The sequence below is a fragment of the Ranitomeya variabilis genome, chromosome 4 (assembly GCF_051348905.1).
Source record: "Ranitomeya variabilis isolate aRanVar5 chromosome 4, aRanVar5.hap1, whole genome shotgun sequence".
Taxonomy (NCBI): Eukaryota; Metazoa; Chordata; class Amphibia; order Anura; family Dendrobatidae; genus Ranitomeya; species Ranitomeya variabilis.
In genome coordinates, this window is record NC_135235.1 from 667,705 (window position 1) to 691,653 (window position 23,949).

Sequence of the window (23,949 nt, forward strand, 5' to 3'; positions counted from 1 at the left end):
CACCTCCTCCTTCCTTAGCGGTCAGGTAGTCCAGTACTATGGTGTGTTTTCAGTGGCTACAATGATCGGACACCTCCTTCCTTAGCGGTCAGGTAGTCCAGTACTATGGTGTTGTCAGTGACTACAATGATCTGACACCTCCTTCCTTAGCGGTCAGGTAGTCCAGTACTATTGTGTGTTGTCAGTGACTACAATGATCGGACACCTCCTCCTTCCTTAGCGGTCAGGTAGTCCAGTACTATGGTGTCAGTGACTACAATGATCGGACACCTCCTTCCTTAGCGGTCAGGTAGTCCAGTACTATGGTGTGTTGTCAGTGACTACAATTATCTGACACCTCCTCCTTCCTTAGCGGTCAGGTAGTCCAGTACTATGGTGTTGTCAGTGACTACAATGATCAGACACCTCCTCCTTCCTTAGCGGTCAGGTAGTCCAGTACTATGGTGTGGTGTTAGTGGCTACAATGATCTGACACCTCCTTCCTTAGCGGTCAGGTAGTCCAGTACTATGGTGTTGTCAGTGACTACAATGATCGGACACCTCCTCCTTCCTTAGCGGTCAGGTAGTCCAGTACTATGGTGTGTTTTCAGTGACTACAATGATCGGACACCTCCTCCTTCCTTAGCGGTCAGGTAGTCCAGTAGTATGGTGTGTTGTCAGTGACTACAATGATCTGACACCTCCTCCTTCCTTAGCGGTCAGGTAGTCCAGTACTATGGTGTTGTCAGTGACTACAATGATCGGACACCTCCTCCTTCCTTAGCGGTCAGGTAGTCCAGTACTATGGTGTTGTCAGTGACTACAATGATCGGACACCTCCTCCTTCCTTAGCGGTCAGGTAGTCCAGTACTATGGTGTTGTCAGTGACTACAATGATCGGACACCTCCTCCTTCCTTAGCGGTCAGGTAGTCCAGTACTATGGTGTCAGTGACTACAATGATCGGACACCTCCTCCTTCCTTAGCGGTCAGGTAGTCCAGTACTATGGTGTTGTCAGTGGCTACAATGATCGGACACCACCTCCTTCCTTAGCGGTCAGGTAGTCCAGTACTATGGTGTCAGTGACTACAATGATCGGACACCTCCTTCCTTAGCGGTCAGGTAGTCCAGTACTTTGGTGTTGTCAGTGACTACAATGATCGGACACCTCCTTCCTTAAGGCCCCGTCTCACTAAGCGATTTACCAACGATCACGACCAGCGATACGACCTGGCCGTGATCGTTGGTAAGTCGCTGTGTGGTCGCTGGGGAGCTGTCACACAGACCGCTCTCCCCAGCGACCAACGATCAGGGGAACGACTTCGGCATCGTTGAAACTGTCTTCAACGATGCCGAAGTCCCCCTGCAGCACCCGGGTAACCAGGGTAAACATCGGGTTACTAAGCGCAGGGCCGCGCTTAGTAACCCAATGTTTACCCTGGTTACCAAAAAAAACAAACACTACATACTCGCCTTTCGGTGTCCGTCAGGTCCCTTGCCGTCTGCTTCCTGCTCTGACTGAGATCCGGCCGTACAGTGAGAGCAGAGCGCAGCGGTGACGTCACTGCTGTGCTCTCACTTCTCACTGTACGGCCGGCAGTCAGTGAGAGCAGGAAGCAGACGGCAAGGGACCTGACGGACATCAGATGGCAAGTATGTATTGTTTGTTTTTTTTTACATTTACGCTGGTAACCAGGGTAAACATCGGGTTACTAAGCGCGGCCCTGCGCTTAGTAACCCGATGTTTACCCTGGTTACCAGTGAAGACATCGCTGGATCGGTGTCACACTGATTCAGCGATGTCAGCGGGGCCTCAACGACCAAAAAAAGGTCCAGGCCATTCCGACACGACCAGCGATCTCGCAGCAGGGGCCTGATCGCTGGTACGTGTCACACATAGCGAGATCGCTACTGAGGTCGCTGTTGCGTCACAAAACTTGTGACTCAGCAGCGATCTCGCTAGCGATCTCGCTATGTGAGACGGGGCCTTTAGCGGTCAGGTAGTCCAGTACTATGGTGTCAGTGACTACAATGATCTGACACCTCCTTCCTTAGCGGTCAGGTAGTCCAGTACTATGGTGTGTTGTCAGTGACTACAATGATCGGACACCTCCTTCCTTAGCGGTCAGGTAGTCCAGTACTTTGGTGTTGTCAGTGACTACAATGATCGGACACCTCCTTCCTTAGCGGTCAGGTAGTCCAGTACTATGGTGTGTTGTCAGTGACTACAATGATCGGACACCTCCTTCCTTAGCGGTCAGGTAGTCCAGTACTATGGTGTCAGTGACTACAATGATCTGACACCTCCTTCCTTAGCGGTCAGGTAGTCCAGTACTATGGTGTTGTCAGTGGCTACAATGATCTGACACCTCCTCCTTCCTTAGCGGTCAGGTAGTCCAGTACTTTGGTGTTGTCAGTGACTACAATGATCGGACACCTCCTTCCTTAGCGGTCAGGTAGTCCAGTACTATGGTGTGTTGTCAGTGACTACAATGATCGGACACCTCCTTCCTTAGCGGTCAGGTAGTCCAGTACTATGGTGTCAGTGACTACAATGATCGGACACCTCCTTCCTTAGCGGTCAGGTAGTCCAGTACTATGGTGTGGTGTCAGTGACTACAATGATCGGACACCTCCTCCTTCCTTAGCGGTCAGGTAGTCCAGTACTATGGTGTCAGTGACTACAATTATCTGACACCTCCTCCTTCTTTTTAAACTTTTTATTGAAAGATTCCACAAAATAAGATAACAAACATATGGCAACAAAGCTTTTAGTCAAAATAATCTGTATATATCAATGTTCACATTAACATAGATATGACATCATACCTTCAATAATAAAGTAAACAAACAAAGCATAAGCTTCAGTGTAATATATTCTACCAGGCATTGCACTTCCTAATAAAGTCTTTTATAAAAGTTTTTAAGCTCGTACCAGATCAGGTTATAGGACACATGTTGTTAATCCTACACAAATCATCACTTTCATGGTCCAGAATATACATGCATCAGGGACTATATCGTGAGGTTAAAGAGACCATAGCGTCAGGAGCTAAGTCTTCTGAAATTTCCGGGGACATCCTCTATTTCTGTATAATTTTCATGTAATTCACTAGTTTCTTCCACTGATTAATCGAAGATTTTCCCCCCCCCCCCCATCCACCTCAACGCTACTTCTGTGTCTTATGGAGTGTCTGTTGCAGAGATCTATAAAAGTATGTATGTGTGTGTGTGTGTATATATATATATATATATATATATATATATATATATATATATATATATATATATATATATATGAGAGAGATATATAGATATATATATATTTTTTACCGTATTTTACAGTGTATAAAATGACTTTTTAATCCCTGAAAATCTTCTCGAGTCGGGTGTCGTCTTATATGCCGGGTACGGCATGTGCGGAGCTCTGAGGTCGCCGCATATGGTGCAGGGAGCGGTCCCGAATGGCTCCTAGGGTCTGGAGGAGAGGAGACTCTCGTTCAGGCCCTGGGATCCATATTCATGTTAAAAAAAAATACATAAATTATGCATATACTTACCCGACGACGGTTTTCAGCGGTGCATGCTGCGGCTTCCGTTCCCAGGGATGCATTGTGCGCCGCAAAGGACCTCCTCTCCTCCAGGACCGCTTCCTGCACACACCGTATAAGATGACACCCCCAAACCCCCCCCCCCCCTCAAAAAGTTGGGGGGTCTTCTTATACGCCCAGTCATCTTATACGCCCAGTCATCTTATACGCCGAAAAATACTATATATATAGAGAGAGAGAGAAATATGGATAGATATATAGAGAGAGATAGATATAAGTCCAAAAATCAGAGGCAGCACACCATTCTGGATAAAGTTATGAAGGTATTCAAATTTAATAGCCCATAATGGCAACGTTTCGGCCCGTGGAGAGCCTTTCTCAAGCCCTCTCAAGGCTTGAGAAAGGCTCTCCACGGGCCGAAATGTTGCCATTATGGGCTAATAAATTTGAATACCTTCATAACTTTATCCAGAATGGTGTGCTGCCTCTGATTTTTGGACTTCTATGACAAGGTTTGGTACATGCCTGAGGGGCCCTGCACCCTGATTTTTGTTTTTCTTTTCTGTGCTGCTCTCACTTTTTTGCTATAGATAGATATATAGATATTTATAGATATATATAGATATATATATATATACATACACAGATATTTATAGAGCGAGATATATATAGATATATATATATATATATATCTATATCTATCTCTATATTTATCTCTATCTGTGTTCTATTAATTTCCTCTGCAAGATAGCATAGGGGGTGGCAGGACTAAGGCCATGTGCACACGTTAAGTATTTTTCGCGTTTTTTCGCTATGAAAACGTGAAAAAAACGCTTACATATGCCTCCTATTATTTTAAGTGTATTCCGCATTTTTTGTGCAAATGTAGCCTTTTTTTCGCAAAAAAATCGCATCGCGGAAAAAAAAGCAACATGTTCATTAAAATGCGGAATTGCAGGGGATTCCGCACACCTAGGGGTCCATTGATCTGCTTACTTCCCGCACGGGGCTGTGCACACCATGCGGGAAGTAAGCAGATTATGTGCGGTTGGTACCCAGGGTGGAGGAGAGGAGACTCTCCTCCACGCACTGGGCACCATATACTTGGTAAAAAAATAAGAATTAAAATAAAAAATAGTCCTATACTCACCCTCGATGTCTTCCCGCCTCCACTGCATGCTGTCGCTTCGGTTCCTGTAGCTGGTGTGCGGTGAAAGACCTGCCGATGACGTCACTGTCCTGTGATTGGTCGTGAGCGGTCATGTGACCGCTCACGTGACCGTGACGTCACGGAAGGTCCTGTGCGCACACGCCAGCTATAGGAAGAGGAACGGACGCCGTTGAGGAGATGTCTGGGTGAGTATAACCATTTTTTTTATTTTTAAACATTCTATCTTTTACTATAGATGCGGCATAGGCTGCATCTATAGTAAAAAGTTGGTCACACTTGTCAAACGCTATGTTTGACAAGTGTGACCAACCTGTCAGTCACTTTTCCAAGCGATGCTACAGATCGCTTGGAAAACTTTAGCATTCTGCAAGCTAATTACGCTTGCAGAATGCTACAAAAACGCAAAAAAAAAAAAACGCAAAAAAAAATGCGGATTTCTTGCAGAAAATTTCCGGTTTTCTTCAGGAAATTTCTGCAAGAAATCCGCAACGTGTGCACATACCCTTATTGTCTCCCTTTTTGAGTACGTAGGCACTTATCTCTTTACACAAGCAGGTCCCCTGATGATTAGCTTGGAGGAAACGCGTCGGGACTGACCATAGGGAGAGTGCAGGGCATGTTGATACAGGGGTAGATGTGGACTGCCCTTGTAAGGGCAGGAGCTTTGGGGATAGCTTACTGGTAGCCCCATAGGGAATGACAGGGTATTGTCGTCTCCTTTCATCAAATTCCAGACTATTCCCTGACCAGAGGCTTTCCGGTGCTCCTGCTCATACACCTTGGAATTGGTGAGATCGTTCCTTTTCCATTTTATTCTAACCATTATTAGTGACACGGTTTTATAGGTGCCACATCTGCTATTTAGTAATAATTGTTTTACATGCAACCAATTGTATGGAGATTTGTTCTGCTGTTCATATGAATGTCTTTTGCAGTTAGTTTTTGAACCATACCTTGGTCTGCTTCTTTTCCGCAAGTGCCACTGCAGGCGGATTTTTTGAATCCTAACGGGGGCCTCTTGGGTTTCATGGTTGAGACCTTACCCCATGTTTTTTTATATCACTTTGGGTGTTCTTTTTTGACTTTTATCTATTAATAATTATTAAAAGTTATGTTTTGTTTCCACTTATGCTGTAATTTTTGTTCTATTAATTTCCAAGTAAGAATATAATATAACAGATGCTTTGAGCACTGATTCAATTTCTTTGCCAACGTGCATTCCTCATTGAGTTTAGAATAGGTATTCCTTATATTTTGTGACCTGCTATGAGTAAAATATTGGATTATTTCCTAAATTTGATTTAACATTACTTTGCAATTTTGATCTGTTGTTGTTCCCCCTTGGGGTATGTTTATGTGCATCATGCATATGTGGCTTTTTTACATAATTTTTTTTTATGTTTTCAATAAATATTAATTTTTAGTCTCTTTATGGTTTGCTTCATTTTTGAGGTAGTACAATTACAACCTCTTTGATTTGCATTCCTAAGCATTTATAAGGGTCCCTTAGTCTGTTTCAGTAGCTCCACAATCATGGGGAAGACTGCTGACTTGACAGATGTATAGAAGGCAGTCACTGACACACTCCACAAGGAGTGTAAGCCACAAAATGTCATTGCTAAAGAAGCCGGCTGTTCACACAGTGCTGTATCTAAGTAGATTAATGGAAAGTTGAGTAGAAGAAAAGTGTTAGAAAAAGGGGCACAAGCAACTGGGATAACCGCAGCCTTGAAATTTGGGAGAGATTCACAAGGAGTGGACTGCTGCTGGAGTCATTGCTTCAAGAGCCACCACTCAGAAGTATCCATGACATGGGCTACAGGTGTCGCATTCCTTGTGTCAAACCACTCATGACCGATAGACAACGCTAGAACAATTGTACCTGAGCCAAGGAAAAAATGAACTGGACTGTTGCTCAGTGGTCCAAGGTGGTGTTTTCAGATAAAAGTAAATTTTGCATTTCATTGTCGCAGCGCCCCCCTATTTATTCATTGAGCACAGGTCTAAAGTTGGATTTAATGAAAATACAAGTCTACCGTTTGTCTTTTCTGTCCATGTATATGTAATGTAAACTTCCGTGCCTGAGTGTCACCCACACACCCTCCCTGGGCCAGGTTGTGGGCTTTTCTCAGTAGTTGAGGATTTTATGAAATCTCTACTTTTGCAATAACTCCTCACCAGACGATCGCATTAGTTCGATGGTGATGCCACATTTTTTTAACTGAGATTTTATCTTTATTTAGAGACCAAATGTGGCCTAGCTGTTGGCAGTTATCTGACCCCTATGGATTTGGGGCCTTTTGGACGGAGGTTATAGTTACAAGAAAATATGTATCTTTTTCCCTTGTTGGCCTCGGCGCTGAAGATGTATGTCTCATTAATATCAGATTTATACAAATTCCCATATTCTATATTTTCTTTAGGAGACATACTGTCTGATCTGGCTTATTGTAACATTCCCCTGCAGGAACCAGTGTCACCTGAATCCAACATGCATTTCTTGTAGACTAAAGGGCTTCCATTTTCTTGTTTGTGTGCGCTGGGTGACCATGGCTATTTCTAGAGGGTATGAGATTCCCTTTAATCCTCTCAAAACTTTAAAAGCTTTTTCCGGTCTAAATTATTTGTCCAACCTGTACTTTCTATGCACAATACACTTCCTCGTTCAGTCACCTCGGCATTAAAGAGGACCTCATTGTAATTAAGATGGTTCACATCTCTGTACACAGCAATCTAAAGCTGCCGTTACGTGAAATTGCAAACTCCTATTTCTCTTTTCCCCATGACTGCACCACGGAGAGAGAGGATCCACCCCACTGGGACAGGAAACCTACAGATAAAAAGGTGGTACCTCTCTCCCGCATCAGTTCGTTTTCCTGTCCTTGATGGGGAACCTACAGTCAGCATACCTGTAGATCGTCATAGGATGCCGAAGGGCCAACTGGTCCGATCCAGGCAGCGGGGGTCCCTGCCTCGGCTGGAGTGGTTTTAGTTCTTCCCCCGAAGCGGGCCTTGTGGGTGTGCAGGGAGAGGCAGTGAAGAGGGATCGAGTCTAACTCTCTTGAAGTATTCACAAGCCCGGTGGATAGGTGATTACAGTCACCTTTGGGGTCCACCGCCGGGCCACCCGGCGTCAGGACCGGCGTCAGGGTGGCGGCAGCTGCCGCCTTAGAAGCTCCGCCGGTCAATCCAAGGCGAGGTAACGGCGGTTACCTCATGGCGCTCCTGCCATCCCTCCAGGGAGCCAAGCGCCGGAAGTGCGTGCCGGGCGCAGTGCACTACTGGGAAATTGGTAGTGCGCTGGGGCAATTCCAGGGTCAGCAAGGTGCATGACTGGGTAATCAGTGATCCTGGACGACGCAGAGCTGGATGACCCAGAAGAGGCTTAAAAAGGCACCAGTTTTCAGAATCAGTGCTCAAGAATCACCATGAGTGATCAGGAGCAACCGGAGGAGTAGGTCCTGCAGGAGCAGTCCCCTCAAAAAAAAAAAAAAAGCACCGACAGCAGCAGTTTCAGCACTTGCTGCATCGACAGCAACAGGGAGATGCTGCTTCTCAGCGTCGCAGCAGTGGCAGCCATTCAGGATCTCAGCGCACCAGAGGCTCTGGCAGAATCGAGGGGCCAAAAGTGGGTCCAGTTGTGGAGAGAACCCCTAGGTCAGAGCTGGTATGTCTTACAACAGTAGGGTGAGTGACCTTCGTGAAAGTCCGCCTTTAATTAGGGTCTGTTAACTCTTCATAGGGGAAGAAATGCGCAACAAAATCCAAACATAGAAGATGTGCAAGCTGCACAGAAGAGCTACCAACCACGTGGGGGAAAAGGCTCTGCGTTGTATGCATAGAACAGACCATCTGTGAAGAATCCTTGAAATTTGCATCAGACCTAAGAGCACTAATTAAAAATCTGGTAGAAGATACTCTCAAGGGTCTTAAAAGTTCAAAGAAAAAGCGCAGATCCAGGCATAGGTCCCCTGAATCAAGTATCGGCGAAGGAGAAAGCGACTTATTTGAGCAGTTCGCATTCTTCTTCTTCTTTGTCCTCCAGAAAGGGGTCGCAGCTGCTTCCCGATTAAAGAGACAGACGCCCTTGTGAAAGCTGTCAGAACAACCATGGGGCTAGTAGATTTGCGACCTAAAACAGCTCAGGACTTAATGTTTAGTGGACTAGAACAAAGAAAGCGGCCGTCATTTCCAATAAATGAAAAAATACAATCTCTAATCAAGAGTGGAAGAGACCAGACAAAGTCCATCTAACCCAAAAAGAAGTACCCCTTTGATGAAATGGTATGCTTTTTTGGGGGGAAAGCACCAAAACTGGATGTGGCGATGGCAAAAGCCTCCAAAAAATTTTCCCTATCTTTTGGAGACATGACACTTAAAGACCCCATGGATAAAAAGGCAGAAATGTTTTTTAAAGGGCTCATGGGAGGCAGCTGGGGGAAGGATTACAACAAGCCATAGCCACCACATGCACTGCCCCATCCTTAATGGTGTCCTTGGATCACTTGGATTCTCAACTAAAAGATAAAACCTAAAATGGTTTCTCTGGGGGATTTGTTTCTGTAATGAGGAGCAGCAATGTTTCTAGCAGATGCTTCTGTAGACCTTCTCAAATGCTGCAAGGTGGACTTTATGGCTCAAATGCTGGCCAGGGGACCTGCAAACAAAATCTAAATTATGCTCCATTCCCTGTGAGGGTGATTTCCTATTTGGGCCAACGTTAGATATTCTTGACAAAGCAGGAGATAAAAAAAAAAAAAAACCTTTCCAGGGTTTCCCAGCCAGTCCTACAGATGGCCCTTTCGAGTCAGAAGGTTCATGTGGAGAAAACCCCTGAAAGGCCAGAAGGATGGGTGAGAGGATAAAAGAAAGAGGCAAGGGGTTCATGTTTAACAAACCACCCGATGACAAAAAACCCCAATGAAGGTGTTCCCCGATTGGAGGAAGATTGGCCTACTTTCTCCCAGCCTGGGAAAAAATATCAAAGAGTACATGTATTTTGGACATAATAAAAATAGGCAAAAAGCTAAAATTCCATACCCTTCCATCCCATTCCTTCTTAAAAACTCCCCAAAGAAATGTAGAGGTCGAGCAATTAGGTCTCCAGAAGGAAATTCTAAGCCTAATAGAGAAGAATGTCCTGCAAGAAGTCCCCGACCAAGAGAAAGGCAAGGGGTTTTACTTCCCTCTTTTCCTACGAAAAAAAAAGACGGAACGTACAGGACAATAATAAATTTAAAAAAAACTAAACAAGTATTTGGTAACCCAACATTTCAAAATGGAGACAATAAAAACCTGTGTAAGAAGAATGCTTTTTCCGTCTTGTTTCATGACTGTGATAGACTTGAAAGATGCATGCTACCATGTCCCCATCCACACGGACCATCAGAAATTTCTCAGAGTGGCAGTAACAATTCAAAGGGAGTTACAACACTGCCAGTTCAGGTCTCTTCCCTTCGGCCTAGCCGTAGCCCTGAGGGTGTTTACCAAACTAATGGCAGAAGTTATGGCCCACATAAGAGAACAAGACATCCTCATAGTCCCATACCTGGACGATCTCCTGGTAATAGGCGAATCCTCTCATCATTGCAATCAGCTGGACAAGGTGATGAGGTATCTGACGAGCCTAGGATGGCTGTTAAATTTATCCAAGTCCCGAATCATTCCTACTCAAGTGCAGGAGTACTTGGGAATAACACTACTCGAACAGGCAAGAAGTAATCTCCCTCAGGGAAAAATGCTTGACTTGATACAGCTGGTATCACATTTGAGTCTTCCCCCCCCGTCACCACCCTGCAGAAAGCAATGTCTCTTCTAGGATCGATGACAGCTTGTATCCCGGCTTTCCAGTGGGCCCAAAGCCATACCAGAGATCTAAGATGGGAAATATTAGAAGCAGGGGCACCCTTAGACGGAAATTTAGAAAGGCAGTTAAACATCTCGTCAAAAACTGTACGCTCCCTAGCATGGTGGGCAGATCCAGACAACTTAGCCAGGGGTGTCCCTTGGGTATGGCCAATATCCAAAACCCTAACCACAAACGCAAGCCCCTGGGGGTGGGGGGCGCATCTAGAAGATCAGATTGCACAAGGTCCTTAGTCAGAGGAACAAAAGTTTGCTTCTTCAAACATGAAGGAAATGTTAGCGGTAAAATTTGCTCTCATCCACTTTCTGGACTCCCTCACCATCTGAGAGTTTTCTCAGACAACCGGGTGGTGGTAGCATATTTGAGCCACCGGGGGGCACAAGGTCTCGGGCCTTGATGGACGTAGTAACAAAATCCATCCTTCTGTTAGCGGAGGCCAGTCTGGACTCGTTATCAGCACTCCACATAAAAGGCACGGAAAATTGGACGGCAGATGTTTTAAGTCGAACACAATTAAGACAAGGGGAATGGGAACTGAATCAGGAACTATTCAATCAGATCGTAGAGCTTAGGGGTCGGACAGAAACAGACCTGTTCGCAAGCGGCTTAAACCAAAAAATGCAAGCTTTGTGCTCAATCGATCCCTGAGGGAGCCCAGTGACCCTAGACACCTTTACGATTCCCTGGAATTACAGTCTAGCTAAGTCTACGTTCACATTAGCGGTCTGCGCCGCAGCGTCGCCGCATGCGTCATGCGCCCCTATATTTAGCATGGGGGCGCATGGACATGCACTTGCATTTTGCGACGCATGCGTCACTGCGGCGCCCGCGTCCGGGCGCAGAGGACGCAGCAAGTTGCATTTTTGCTGCGTCCAAAATCAACCAAAAAAAGGACGCATGCGTCGCAAAACGCAGCGTTTTGCATGCGTTTTGCTGCGTTTTTGTTTGCGTTGTGCGTTGCGTCGCCGACGCTGCGGCGCACAACGCAAATGTGAACGTAGCCTTACACCTTCCCTCCAATATCCCTGATTCCCTTAGTACTAAGGAAGATTCGGGAGGACAAAGCAAGGGTGATTATAATAGCCCCTTTTTGGCCAAAGAGGACATGTTTTTAGTGACTGAGGGTGATGTCCATTTCAGACCCTTGGGATCTTCCGGACATCCCGAATTTGTTGTCCCAGGGGCCGGTGGTTCCATCCGCAAGTAGAAAACTTGCATATGATGGCTTGGAATTTTGAAAGGGAACTTCTGAGTAAGAGGGGATTTTCTTCAAACTGTTACCACTCTACTTCAAAGTAGAAAACCCGTAACTACCAGGGCGTATGGGAGGGTTTGGAGGAAATTTTATCTTACTCTCCGGTACCAGCCAAGCCGGGGAAGTTCCAGTAAATAAAATCCTAGACTTCCTACAGAAGGGTCTGGAACAGGGCCTAGCCACAACTACACTGAAAGTTCAAGTTGCAGCACCTAGGGGCCTTGTACAACTGCGACCTGGCCGGGAACCTGGCAAGGTTTATTAAGGCCTCGAGTAGATCTAGACCCATTTCCCTTCATACTACTCCTCCCTGGGACTTGAACTTAGTACTTTCCGCTTTAACCGAAGCTCCCTTTGAACTGCTGTCAGAAGCCCAACTAAAAATCATATCCCTCAAAACCTCTCTACTTTAGCTTTTAACATCAGCACGCAGAGAGCGATATGCAAGCTTTGTCAGCATATCCGCCTTTAACAGATACTGGGCGATAGAGTTGTCCTTTAAAACCAACCCAGCCTATCTTCCGAAAGTAGCATCGGAGTTCCACAGGTCACAAGAAATCTCCTTGCCTTTCTTCTGCCCTACACACGTTAGATGTGAAGCCCTACACACGTTAGATGTGAAAAGATGCCTGATCCAGTATCTGGTAGCTACGAGGGAGTGTAGGAAGGATAGGTCTCATTTTGTATGCTTCCAGGGTCCAAGGAAAGGACAAAGCATCAAAAGCCACATTGGCAAGATGGATAAGAGACGCTATCATCTTCCTCATGTGGGGCAGCTGTACCGAAAGGGATCAGAGCCCATTCGACCAGAGCGGTGGCGACTTCCTGTGCAGAGAGCCGGAGCCTCGATCGAGCAGATATGTAGTCGCTACTTGGTCTTCTCCCTCTACTTTCTTTGACCATTATCGGCTAGACCTGGCCTCATCTTCAAATCTTACCTTTGGGAGAAGGGTTCTGGAGGCAGTAGTCTCTCCCCCTCCCCCCCTAATGTACAAATCTATGTAATTCTCTCCGTGGTGCCGTCATGGGATCAGAGAAATACCGTTATCGGTAAGTAACTACGATTTTCCTTACTGAAAATGGGAAAGTGGAGTGTGATGAGGGAACAGCCGCCATCTTGGACGGGCATACTAACAGATTGGCGTGACTCCATTTTGCCTCCTGGTCACAGGTCTGCAGAGAGGAGTGCTCCTGGCCCCCACCTTTTCTAATGAACATAGTGCCTATTAGTATGGTAATCGGCTGAGCTCAGAGGAGATTGCAGAAGGTACTTCAAAGCTCAGTTAGGAAGCCACACCAGCAGGGGGCTTGGAAATGCTCAAGGGCTTAATTAAAGCACGCATGTCAAGGGGCCACTGGATACACATCTAGTATGGTCGTCCAGCCGAACCGTCTCTGACATGGAATCGTGAATTATGGACGCATCGTCCGAGGTAGCGGCTCATAAAAAATATTCCCCTCGTCCTAAAGAAATGGTGCATCTAATGGTGCGACTCCTGTATCCGTGGGAGGTCTGAAACCCGAGATATAGAGATCAGCCTCCCACAGGGACCGAATGGGTCCAGGTTTGATCCCAGTACGACCGGCAGAACAAACCACAGGCGCTGGTACTGCCCGTGTGCGGATCCGATCATCCTGAGAGCAGTTATCCCATTTATTAGATATTGGAACAAATATCGCAGGGAGGCAGAGGGGTGGAGATTGCTAAGCCCACCCAGCTACAGGGGGAGGGACACGGCAGGGTTAAGAGCTGGACCATGTGGAGAGTGGGGGTGACACACAGAAGATGACCAGCTAAGAAACAGGGCATATGCCAGCCAGAGGGGGGCAAGCACACGCTTTCTGGGGGCTGCCCGGCAACTAAAGTTTTGGACCTGCGGAACGCTGCGCCCCCCGGCTTCCACAAGCGATCTCTAACCTGGTAAAGTGACCTCCAGCTTTATACCTTAAGCCTTGTATCATTGTTGTTATATTGTACTCTGACTGTAACTCTTGGTATATTGTGATTGTATATTTCTTGTAATTACCTAGTGCGCCCTTAAGGCAATTAAATCATAAATTAATTTTGGGCTGATCCTTTTACTCTGATTGCGAATCTTAGAATACCCAGTGTGGGTAACAGGGCAGTCTCCCCGGCGGCCATTTGCTCTAGGTGCAGTTCCCTTACTGACCTGAGAGACAAAGGGGGCGCCGGAGAGCTGGGCCTGTGTAGTGACGTCACGGATTGGTGACGTGGAAGGAACAGGGGCTTCCTTCACAGTGGTGGCAGCGTACGTGGGATCAGAGTAATAGTGTACGTGGGACCCCTACTCCCAGACACTAAAGGCTACCAGTGGTAACTTTCACTGCTGGGGTCTTAAGGTCAGCCCAGCACTAGACGGTCAGAGTGTAAATATAATAAGTTGTGTGCAAGGCCAGGGTTACAGCTGTGTCAGTAACCAGAGGTTCCAAAGATGGCAGAGGGCACCAGGAGTGCAGTGAGGGCGCAGGCCAGTGCTATGGTCGAGGAGGAGGTGGTGGTGGATGGTACTGTTCAAGGCGAGGGGGAGCTCAGCCCAGACTCCCCAAGGAGCCAGCCACCTGTGCTTAGTCCGGCAAGGGACTACCCACCACCTACCCGCCCCAGCCTGTCCACCTCAGAGGCCCTTGTTGCAGCGGCAGTGGCACGTCTCGAGGCGGGTAATGAAGACGCCTATATGAGACTCATGGCAGCTGCAGAGAAAGCAGCGGAGGCCGAGCGTGCAGAACGCCGTGAGGCAGCGGAGCGGGCAGCGGAGCAAGCGGAGGCCGAGCGTGCAGAACGCCGTGAGGCAGCGGAGCGGGCAGCGGAGCAAGCGGAGGCCGAGCGTGCAGAACGCCGTGAGGCAGCGGAGCGGGCAGAGAAAGCTGCAGAGCGGGCAGCGGAGCAAGCGGCGGCAGAGAGAGCAGCGGAGCGCCAGCACCGACTGGAGATGGCTCAACACGGGCTCCCGCTGGACGCCCCAGCACCACCAGAGTCCAGGGTTTCCAAAGTCCGGGCCGAGGACTTCCCTCTGCTTGAGAAGGATGGAGACCTGGATTCCTTCTTGCTGGCCTTTGAAAGGACCTGCCTTCAACACCATCTGGCCCCGGATCAGTGGGCAAGATACCTGACCCCCCGTTTGAGGGGTAAGTCCCTGGAAGTTTTGGGGGACTTACCTGCCGGGGCGGAGCAGGACTACAGCAGCATCAAGCAGGCCCTGATCCAGCACTACAACCTCACCCCGGAGTCCTACCGCAAGAAGTTCCGGAGCCTGCAGCGGGGCCCAAAGGACACCTGGACCGACCACATGCGGGCGTTGCTGAGAGCTGCAGAGCACTGGACCTCGGGTCTAGCGCTCACCACCCGTCAGGAGGTCCAGGAACTGTTCGTCACGGAGCAGTTCTTGTGGAACTGCCCAGAGGACCTCCAGCAGTTCCTCCGTGACCGGAAACCAAAGGGGGCTTCTGCTACAGCCGCCCTGGCAGATGAGTATGCCAATAACAGGGCGCCTGAGCCGAAGAAGCCTGCCAGCAGCACCTGGAGAGGGGGTAAGCCCAATCCTGCCCCTGTTTCCCCAGCCCCCAGAGTGCAAGGGGTGTACCCCCCTGCTGCCCTCTCCAGGCCAGGCGCAGAACCCAGACGTTGTCATCACTGCAACCAGCTGGGACACTTCAAGTCTGCATGTCCCCAGCGTCTTAAGGCCCCATCCCTGTCCCTGGAACCGTCCACTGTTTTATGTGTGGGAGGGGGTGGTGGGAGGTCCCTGGACAATTACCAACCCGTCACTATCGGCCGCACAGCGGTCATGGGACTGCGGGACACAGGCGCTGAACGAACCCTGGTACGTCCTGAGGTGATGTCCCCTCAAGACTTGGTACCGGGAAAAACCCTTTTCGTCTCCGGAATTGGAGGCGTGGAACCGGCGCTGCCTGTCGCCAAGGTGTTTTTGGACTGGGGCGCCGGGAGGGGAGTGCGGGAGGTGGGAGTAACGTCAAATATTCCTGCCAATGTATTACTTGGGACCGATTTGGGGCGGACAGTGTAGGGCCCCTGCAGGAAGAGGAACAGGCCATGGGGGGAGGAGGCGTCCCGGGAGAGGAGCCACCAGGTAAGACCCCAGGGCAGGAGTTCCCCACACCCGGGATGTCAGGATGGCAGGGAAGTCTGCCTGACCCGGCGGCTTGGTCAGGAGCCGGAGGGAAGCAGGCGCTACCCATGGGCACAGCGGTCGTGGCCGCTGTCACCAGGAGTGGGAGCGCCGGAACCCAAGGAGCCTTGCAGAGGTCCGACGGCTTCCCCCTCTCTGACCAAGTGGCTGCCGAGTCAGACAGCGGCCAGGAGACAGATCCCGGGGAGCTGACAGCGGATGTGGCAGTGTCGTCCATTCTCGCCACATCGAGTCAGGGATTTCAGGCAGCGTTGGAAGCTGATGCTAGCCTGAAAGCTCTCAAGGAGCAGGCGGCACAGCCTCCTGGGGAGTCAGACCGCGAGCGGGTGGTCTGGGACCAGGGATGGCTGTTCCAGGTAACGGTCCAGCAGGGTTCACCGGAGGCGTGGCCCAGGGACCGACAGTTAGGGGTACCCTATCCGCTCAGAGACAGAGGAGGAGGCAGGGACAGCCTCAGAAAGAGAGAGGGAGAGGCAGAGACAGCCTCAGAGAGAGAGGGAGAGGCAGAGACAGCCTCAGAGAGGGAGAGGCAGAGACAGCCTCAGAGAGGGACAGAGGAGGAGGCAGGGACAGCCTCAGAGACAGAGAGGAGGAGGCAGAGACAGCCTCAGAGAGAGACAGAGGAGGAGGCAGGGACCGCCTCAGAAAGAGAGAGGGAGAGGCAGAGACAGCCTAAGAGAGGGACAGAGGAGGAGGCAGGGACAGCCTCAGGGAAAGAGAGAAGGAGGCAGAGACAGCCTCAGAGAGGGACAGAGGAGGAGACAGGGACAGCCTCAGAGACAGAGAGGAGGAGGCAGAGACAGCCTCAGAGAGAGAGAGAGGAGGGGGCAGGGACAGCCTCAGAAAGAGAGAGGGAGAGGCAGAGACAGCCTCAGAGAGAGAGGGAGAGGCAGAGACAGCCTCAGAGAGGGACAGAGGAGGAGGCAGGGACAGCCTCAGAGACAGAGAGGAGGAGGCAGAGACAGCCTCAGAGAGAGACAGAGGAGGAGGCAGGGACAGCCTCAGAAAGAGAGGGAGAGGCAGAGACAGCCTCAGAGAGAGAGGGAGAGGCAGAGACAGCCTCAGAGAGAGAGGGAGAGGCAGAGACAGCCTCAGAGAGGGACAGAGGAGGAGGCAGGGACAGCCTCAGAGACAGAGAGGAGGAGGCAGAGACAGCCTCAGAGAGAGACAGAGGAGGAGGCAGGGACCGCCTCAGAAAGAGAGAGGGAGAGGCAGAGACAGCCTCAGAGAGGGACAGAGGAGGAGGCAGGGACAGCCTCAGGGAAAGAGAGAAGGAGGCAGAGACAGCCTCAGAGAGGGACAGAGGAGGAGACAGGGACAGCCTCAGAGACAGAGAGGAGGAGGCAGAGACAGCCTCAGAGAGAGAGAGAGGAGGGGGCAGGGACAGCCTCAGAAAGAGAGAGGGAGAGGCAGAGACAGCCTCAGAGAGAGAGGGAGAGGCAGAGACAGCCTCAGAGAGGGACAGAGGAGGAGGCAGGGACAGCCTCAGAGACAGAGAGGAGGAGGCAGAGACAGCCTCAGAGAGAGACAGAGGAGGAGGCAGGGACAGCCTCAGAAAGAGAGAGGGAGAGGCAGAGACAGCCTCAGAGAGGGACAGAGGAGGAGGCAGGGACAGCCTCAGGGAAAGAGAGAAGGAGGCAGAGACAGCCTCAGAGAGAGACAGAGGAGGAGGCAGGGACAGCCTCAGAAAGAGAGAGGGAGAGGCAGAGACGGCCTCAGAAAGGAGGAGGAGGGGGCAGAGACAGCCTCAGGCAGAGAGAGGAGGGGCAGAGACAGCCTCAAAGAGAGACAGAGGAGGAGGCAGAGACTGCCTCAGAGAGACAGAGGAGGCAGAGACAGCCTCGGGGAGAGGCAGAGGAGGGGGCAGAGACCATGGTAACGCTGATGGGTTGTCCCGGCAAGGAGAAGGTGCGGAAGGGCGCATGGGGGAACACAGGAATGTGATGCCCCCTAGCGCCCTCTAAAGCAGGGAGGTGTGATGAGGGAACAGCCGCCATCTTGGACGGGCATACTAACAGAGATTGGCGTGACTCCATTTTGCCTCCTGGTCACAGGTCTGCAGAGAGGAGTGCTCCTGGCCCCCACCTTTTCTAATGAACATAGTGCCTATTAGTATGGTAATCGGCTGAGCTCAGAGGAGATTGCAGAAGGTACTTCAAAGCTCAGTTAGGAAGCCACACCAGCAGGGGGCTTGGAAATGCTCAAGGGCTTAATTAAAGCACGCATGTCAAGGGGCCACTGGATACACATCTAGTATGGTCGTCCAGCCGAACCGTCTCTGACATGGAATCGTGAATTATGGACGCATCGTCCGAGGTAGCGGCTCATAAAAAATATTCCCCTCGTCCTAAAGAAATGGTGCATCTAATGGTGCGACTCCTGTATCCGTGGGAGGTCTGAAACCCGAGATATAGAGATCAGCCTCCCACAGGGACCGAATGGGTCCAGGTTTGATCCCAGTACGACCGGCAGAACAAACCACAGGCGCTGGTACTGCCCGTGTGCTGATCCGATCATCCTGAGAGCAGTTATCCCATTTATTAGATATTGGAACAAATATCGCAGGGAGGCAGAGGGGTGGAGATTGCTAAGCCCACCCAGCTACAGGGGGAGGGACACGGCAGGGTTAAGAGCTGGACCATGTGGAGAGTGGGGGTGACACACAGAAGATGACCAGCTAAGAAACAGGGCATATGCCAGCCAGAGGGGGGCAAGCACACGCTTTCTGGGGGCTGCCCGGCAACTAAAGTTTTGGACCTGCGGAACGCTGCGCCCCCCGGCTTCCACAAGCGATCTCTAACCTGGTAAAGTGACCTCCAGCTTTATACCTTAAGCCTTGTATCATTGTTGTTATATTGTACTCTGACTGTAACTCTTGGTATATTGTGATTGTATATTTCTTGTAATTACCTAGTGCGCCCTTAAGGCAATTAAATCATAAATTAATTTTGGGCTGATCCTTTTACTCTGATTGCGAATCTTAGAATACCCAGTGTGGGTAACAGGGCAGTCTCCCCGGCGGCCATTTGCTCTAGGTGCAGTTCCCTTACTGACCTGAGAGACAAAGGGGGCGCCGGAGAGCTGGGCCTGTGTAGTGACGTCACGGATTGGTGACGTGGAAGGAACAGGGGCTTCCTTCACATGGAGGAAGAAGAGAGGTTTGGTACCTTAGGGTTAGGGTTACTCTTGCTGTAAATTGATGTGAGAGAAAAAGGGAGAGGGGATGTGAGTGACTTCAGAGATTAATATTTTCTATGACACTGGGAATTCAAGCTATCAAGGATACTCAAGTCTTTGACAATGGGACCCCAGATTTGTCTCACTACAAGGACACAGATCACACCTCCACCAGACCACGATCCTGACCAACAAGTCACAAAAACAACACTCCACATTTCCTTGGCTTATCTATACCCTAAGGCATTACCACATCAACCCCATGCATAAATGTCCTGGTATCTTAGGGGTAATGTTTTTCTTTGTGGAGAGTGAATGGCCAGGTCTGGCGTGTCATTGAGGTATGCATGCTCTGTCATGTACAATATTGAGGCATATGTTACTTAAAACAAAATGTTTATTGCATTCAAATGGTCTACTTTCTCTTTATTGCTTTTAACCACTGGCACTACTGCGCTTGTATGAGACATGCCTTGCCCTTCCGGCCTTAGCTGCTCCATCCCTCCTTCCGGTGCAGACAGAGGCAGGCACGCTCAGCACATCGGTAATATATTGCCTAATCACTTTTTGTCTCCTATTTATAGACTGCACTGGTCGTCTATCAGCACTTTCCCCTGACGAAGCTGCACCGCAGCGATACGTGTGGGGCTTTCCTACACCCCTGTCTTCTGACACCAGCTGCATATCTCTCCCTTGGGATTTGATCACACACGGGTCCTTGCCTTCTATGAGGACTTATATCGGGTTGTCCCTTGGTTGCCGCCCCGCACAAAGTTTTTGGTATTGTTGACATTGGATATTGTTTACATTGATTTTTTTACCATCCTCTCCTCACATGACTCCTCCTGTGCTGACTTTGACTTTTAGGTGGGCTACCATCCACCTATCTGGGGATCCAGGCTGTTTTGCTCTCGTAGCCCTAGGTCACTCTGTGGGATTCTGGCTGACCAGATTGGTACTATGTATCTGTGGGGATGCCCACTTTTGAGATGTATATATTTTTTACAGTATGCTCACTTGGTTTAGCTGTACATCAGATATGAGCTGCCTTGATATTTATTATATAAATTATTTTTTTTGTGCTGCCATTGTCAATTGTTTTTGCTTGCTGACTATACTGTATATGCTTGTGGTATCTTGTATGTCGGCTACTATTACTTGCATTATTATGCTGTATTGTCTGTTCAGGTATTAGCCCTCATGGAGACAGGTGTTGCTACTGTATGTTTTTTAAATGCTTTTAGATGTTTGTGCTTTGGTGACAATAACCCTAAAGGTACCGTCACATTAAGCGACGCTGCAGCGATATCGACAACGATGCCGATCGCTGCAGCGTCGCTGTGTGGTCGCTGGAGAGCTGTCACACAGACAGCTCTCCAGCGACCAACGATGCCGAAGTCCCCGGGTAACCAGGGTAAATATCGGGTTACTAAGCGCAGGGCCGCGCTTAGTAACCCGATATTTACCCTGGTTACCATTGTAAATGTAAAAAAAAAACAGTACATACTCACCCTCTGATGTCCGTCAGGTCCCTGGCCGTCTGCTTCCCGCACTGACTGTGAGCGCCGGCCGTAAAGTAAAAGCAGAGCACAGCGGTGTAGTCACCGCTGTGCTGTGCTTTACGGACGGCCGGCGCTCAGTCAGTGCGGGAAGCAGACGGCCAGGGACCTGACGGACATCAGAGGGTGAGTATGTACTGTTTTTTTTTTTTTTACATTTACAATGGTAACCAGGGTAAATATCGGGTTACTAAGCGCGGCCCTGCGCTTAGTAACCCAATATTTACCCTGGTTACCATTGTAAAACATTGCTGGCATCGTTGCTTTTGCTGTCAAACACGACGATACACGCCGATCTGACGACCAAATAAAGTTCTGGACTTTCGGCAGCGACCAGCGATATCACAGCAGGATTCTGATCGCTGCTGCGTGTCAAACACAACGATATCGCTATCCAGGACGCTGCAACGTCACGGATCGCTATCGTTATCGTTGCAAAGTCATTCAGTGAACTGTGAAGGTACCTTAAGTCTTTAGTATTTTGTAATTTAGGTGTGTGCAGTTTACATGCATTGGCCTTGCTTTCTTGTTTTATAATCTTATTGGGCAATCTTGCCTGGATTTATATACTTTTCGTGACCCTCTACTTTCTATATGGATATTATACCTGATCGCCCATGAGTATTTTAACCATAGTTGACGAGTTTATTTTTTTAAGGATTTTTACTTTCTGGCTTTATACTACCAAAAACAATGACCTTTTATGCTTTACAAAAGATCATTTCACCCTGTGATTGGTAGTCTGTTTACATGGCAAGATAATGAAAGTAAAGTTGCTGCAATGTATAAGCATGAGCCCAAAGTTTGTACGTGGCAAGATGATGGCCTGCAGACTAAAATGGCAAGCCATGGTGTAATCGAAGTGCTGAGTCTGGAGGATGGCTTTGCAGTGTTTTATCCCTAGTAATCTCCATGGTCTAATTCTGTATTTTCTTTTAGTCAGATTGTCAGGTTTACCTGAAGCCCTTGTTGTGTCCTCCCAGCTTGGAGCAGTACACAGAGGCCCTGCTGTCTGCCACCCTCCCATCCTTGCTCAAAAAGTTCCGCATGTATGTGAGTCTGCTGCAGGCTATGGACTACACCATCTCTGAGGAGATCATCAAGGTAAAGACCCCATGAAGGTCCACTCTCTTCTGATAGTTTAAGGCAGGAGCCATCCTGTTGGTGTTTGGATGCTGCTCGCTTCCACATCTGGAGGTTAGTGGCACCAGTAATGAAGCTTCTAAGCATTGATCAGAATACATGCCAATCGTCGGAAGTTGCCTGTTCTGAGGGTTTGTGTTCTGCTGCTTTTCAGGCTGTTGAAGATGATTTTGTGGACATGAGAAAAAGTGATCCACAGAGTATTGGTGCCGATGACTTACACCGCCTACTTGTGGTGGCTCGGTGAGTATGAGCCTCCGAGACTGTGCTTTGTGATTTTGGAGGTGTAAGCAGTATGGAGAAAGTTTCTATTGATTATACAGCTCTGGCAAAAATTAAGAGGCCACTGCAAAATGTCCAGTTTGTCTGATTTTTCTCTTTACATTTTACTCAAAAATACACCTATAAATTATTCATTTATTCTATAAACTTCTGACATGTCTCTGAATTTCCAAGCAATACATTTTGTTTTGTTTTTTTCTGAAAAAGGGGAAATGGTCAAAATAAAAAAAATGCTTTCAGACCTCAAATAATGCAAAGAAAACAAGGTCATAATCATTTAGAAACCTCAATACTGTTTTACCTCGGGAAGAGTTCAGAAATCAATATTTTGTGGAATAACCATGATTGTTAATCACAGCTTTCGTGCGTCTTGGCATGCTTTCCACCAGTCTCACACTGCTTCTGGCAGTTCTTCTTTGTTTGATGACTATCCATCATCCTCTTGATTACATTCCAGAGGTTTTCAATGGGGTTTCATGTCTGGAGATTGGGCTGCCCATGACAGGGTTTTGATGTGGTGGTCTCTTAATTTTTGCCAGAGCTGTATATTTGCCTATCTCTGATGTGTCTTCTTCTTTGTACAGGTTGCTTTCACTTAGTAGTGGTCAAACCTCATTGTCTCATGAGACATGGCTACAAGCTAAAGAGCTGGAAATACAAAGGAAAAGCAGACTTCTGGGCCAGAAGCACACGAATGTGAATGAAATGTAACCATTCGGGAGGATCCACTCTTCCATGATCTTGCTGGTGACTTTCATACCAGGACTACGCTTTCCCATGTAGTCCTCGTGTTGCTCCTTGTCGCTGTGGATTTTATATTTTTGTATGTGTTTCTTATAGTTATTTTTTTGTTATTAAAATAACGTTGCTAATCCTATGTTCTTCAGAGACTAAACATTGTTTAATTCTGCATTGACTGGTCATGGAGTTACGCCATAAATCCTGAAGTGATAATGTAAGCGAGTTAGGGTGGTGGGCTGTCTGAGAACACGGGGAGACCCTGGCTATGCATGCAACTGAAGGCTGAACCCACAATTTTATCAGTCTTGGCCAACTACCCTATAAAAACAAATGTCTGTAGGAAGAGGAGGAGCACACTGTTCAATTTTGAACATGACTGATTTTTTTTATTTTTTGCAGGAAATGGTGTTTGGCTGCTGCTTCTACTATTCTCCCTATTTAGCGCACAAGCACACCTGACGAACAGTGATGAGCGAACGTGCTTGGCTAGCGTGTTATCTGAGCATGCTCAGGTGTTCTCCCAGTCTCTCCCAGTATCTTGGGTGTACTCTGATAATGTTTGAGTCCCTGTTGCCTGTTTGTTAGGCAATCCCTGCATGTGTTGCTGCTGTTTTAACAGCCACAGTGACTCGAACATATTATCCGAGCATGCCCAAGATACGGATAACACCCCAGCATGCTCAGATAACACGATATCACATCGTATGGTGAGCCTTCTTTACCTTTCACCTGTTATTTTGCCTCTTTTTGTAGATTAGCTTGGAGTGGGAGAGGACTTTTGCTGCAGCCAGTTTCTTCATGGGAGGGTCTGACCTGCCCCCATGCAGTACCCTTTATAATGACGAACACTTGGATGTAAAATTATATTTTACATTGATAACAAATCAAGGCAAATATACATAAAATTTAAAAACAAAAACAAACCGCAGTATGGGACAATATTACCTAATTATTACATGCTAATTATATGTCCTTTCCTGCTAGACAATGGCTGCAATCCTGGTTGTTGCCATTTATGAAAAATAGGCAATGTTCCTTCTAAGGCCGGCGTCAGGC

At 48.4% G+C, this 23,949-nt stretch overlaps 1 protein-coding gene across 2 annotated transcripts in view; it reads left to right on the forward strand.

Annotated features, from left to right (window-relative positions):
* The window catches only part of MCMBP (minichromosome maintenance complex binding protein), a 188,196-nt gene extending 165,167 nt beyond the window's left edge, over positions 1–23,029 (forward strand). For both annotated transcript variants that reach the window (XM_077257882.1, XM_077257883.1), the window contains exons 14-16: positions 21,667–21,831; positions 22,025–22,113; positions 22,737–23,029. In XM_077257882.1, the coding sequence (XP_077113997.1) occupies positions 21,667–21,831; positions 22,025–22,113; positions 22,737–22,863 (381 nt within the window). In that variant the 3' untranslated portion in view covers positions 22,864–23,029. The remainder of the gene's footprint in view (positions 1–21,666; positions 21,832–22,024; positions 22,114–22,736) is intronic.
* The last annotated feature ends 920 nt before the right edge of the window (positions 23,030–23,949 follow it).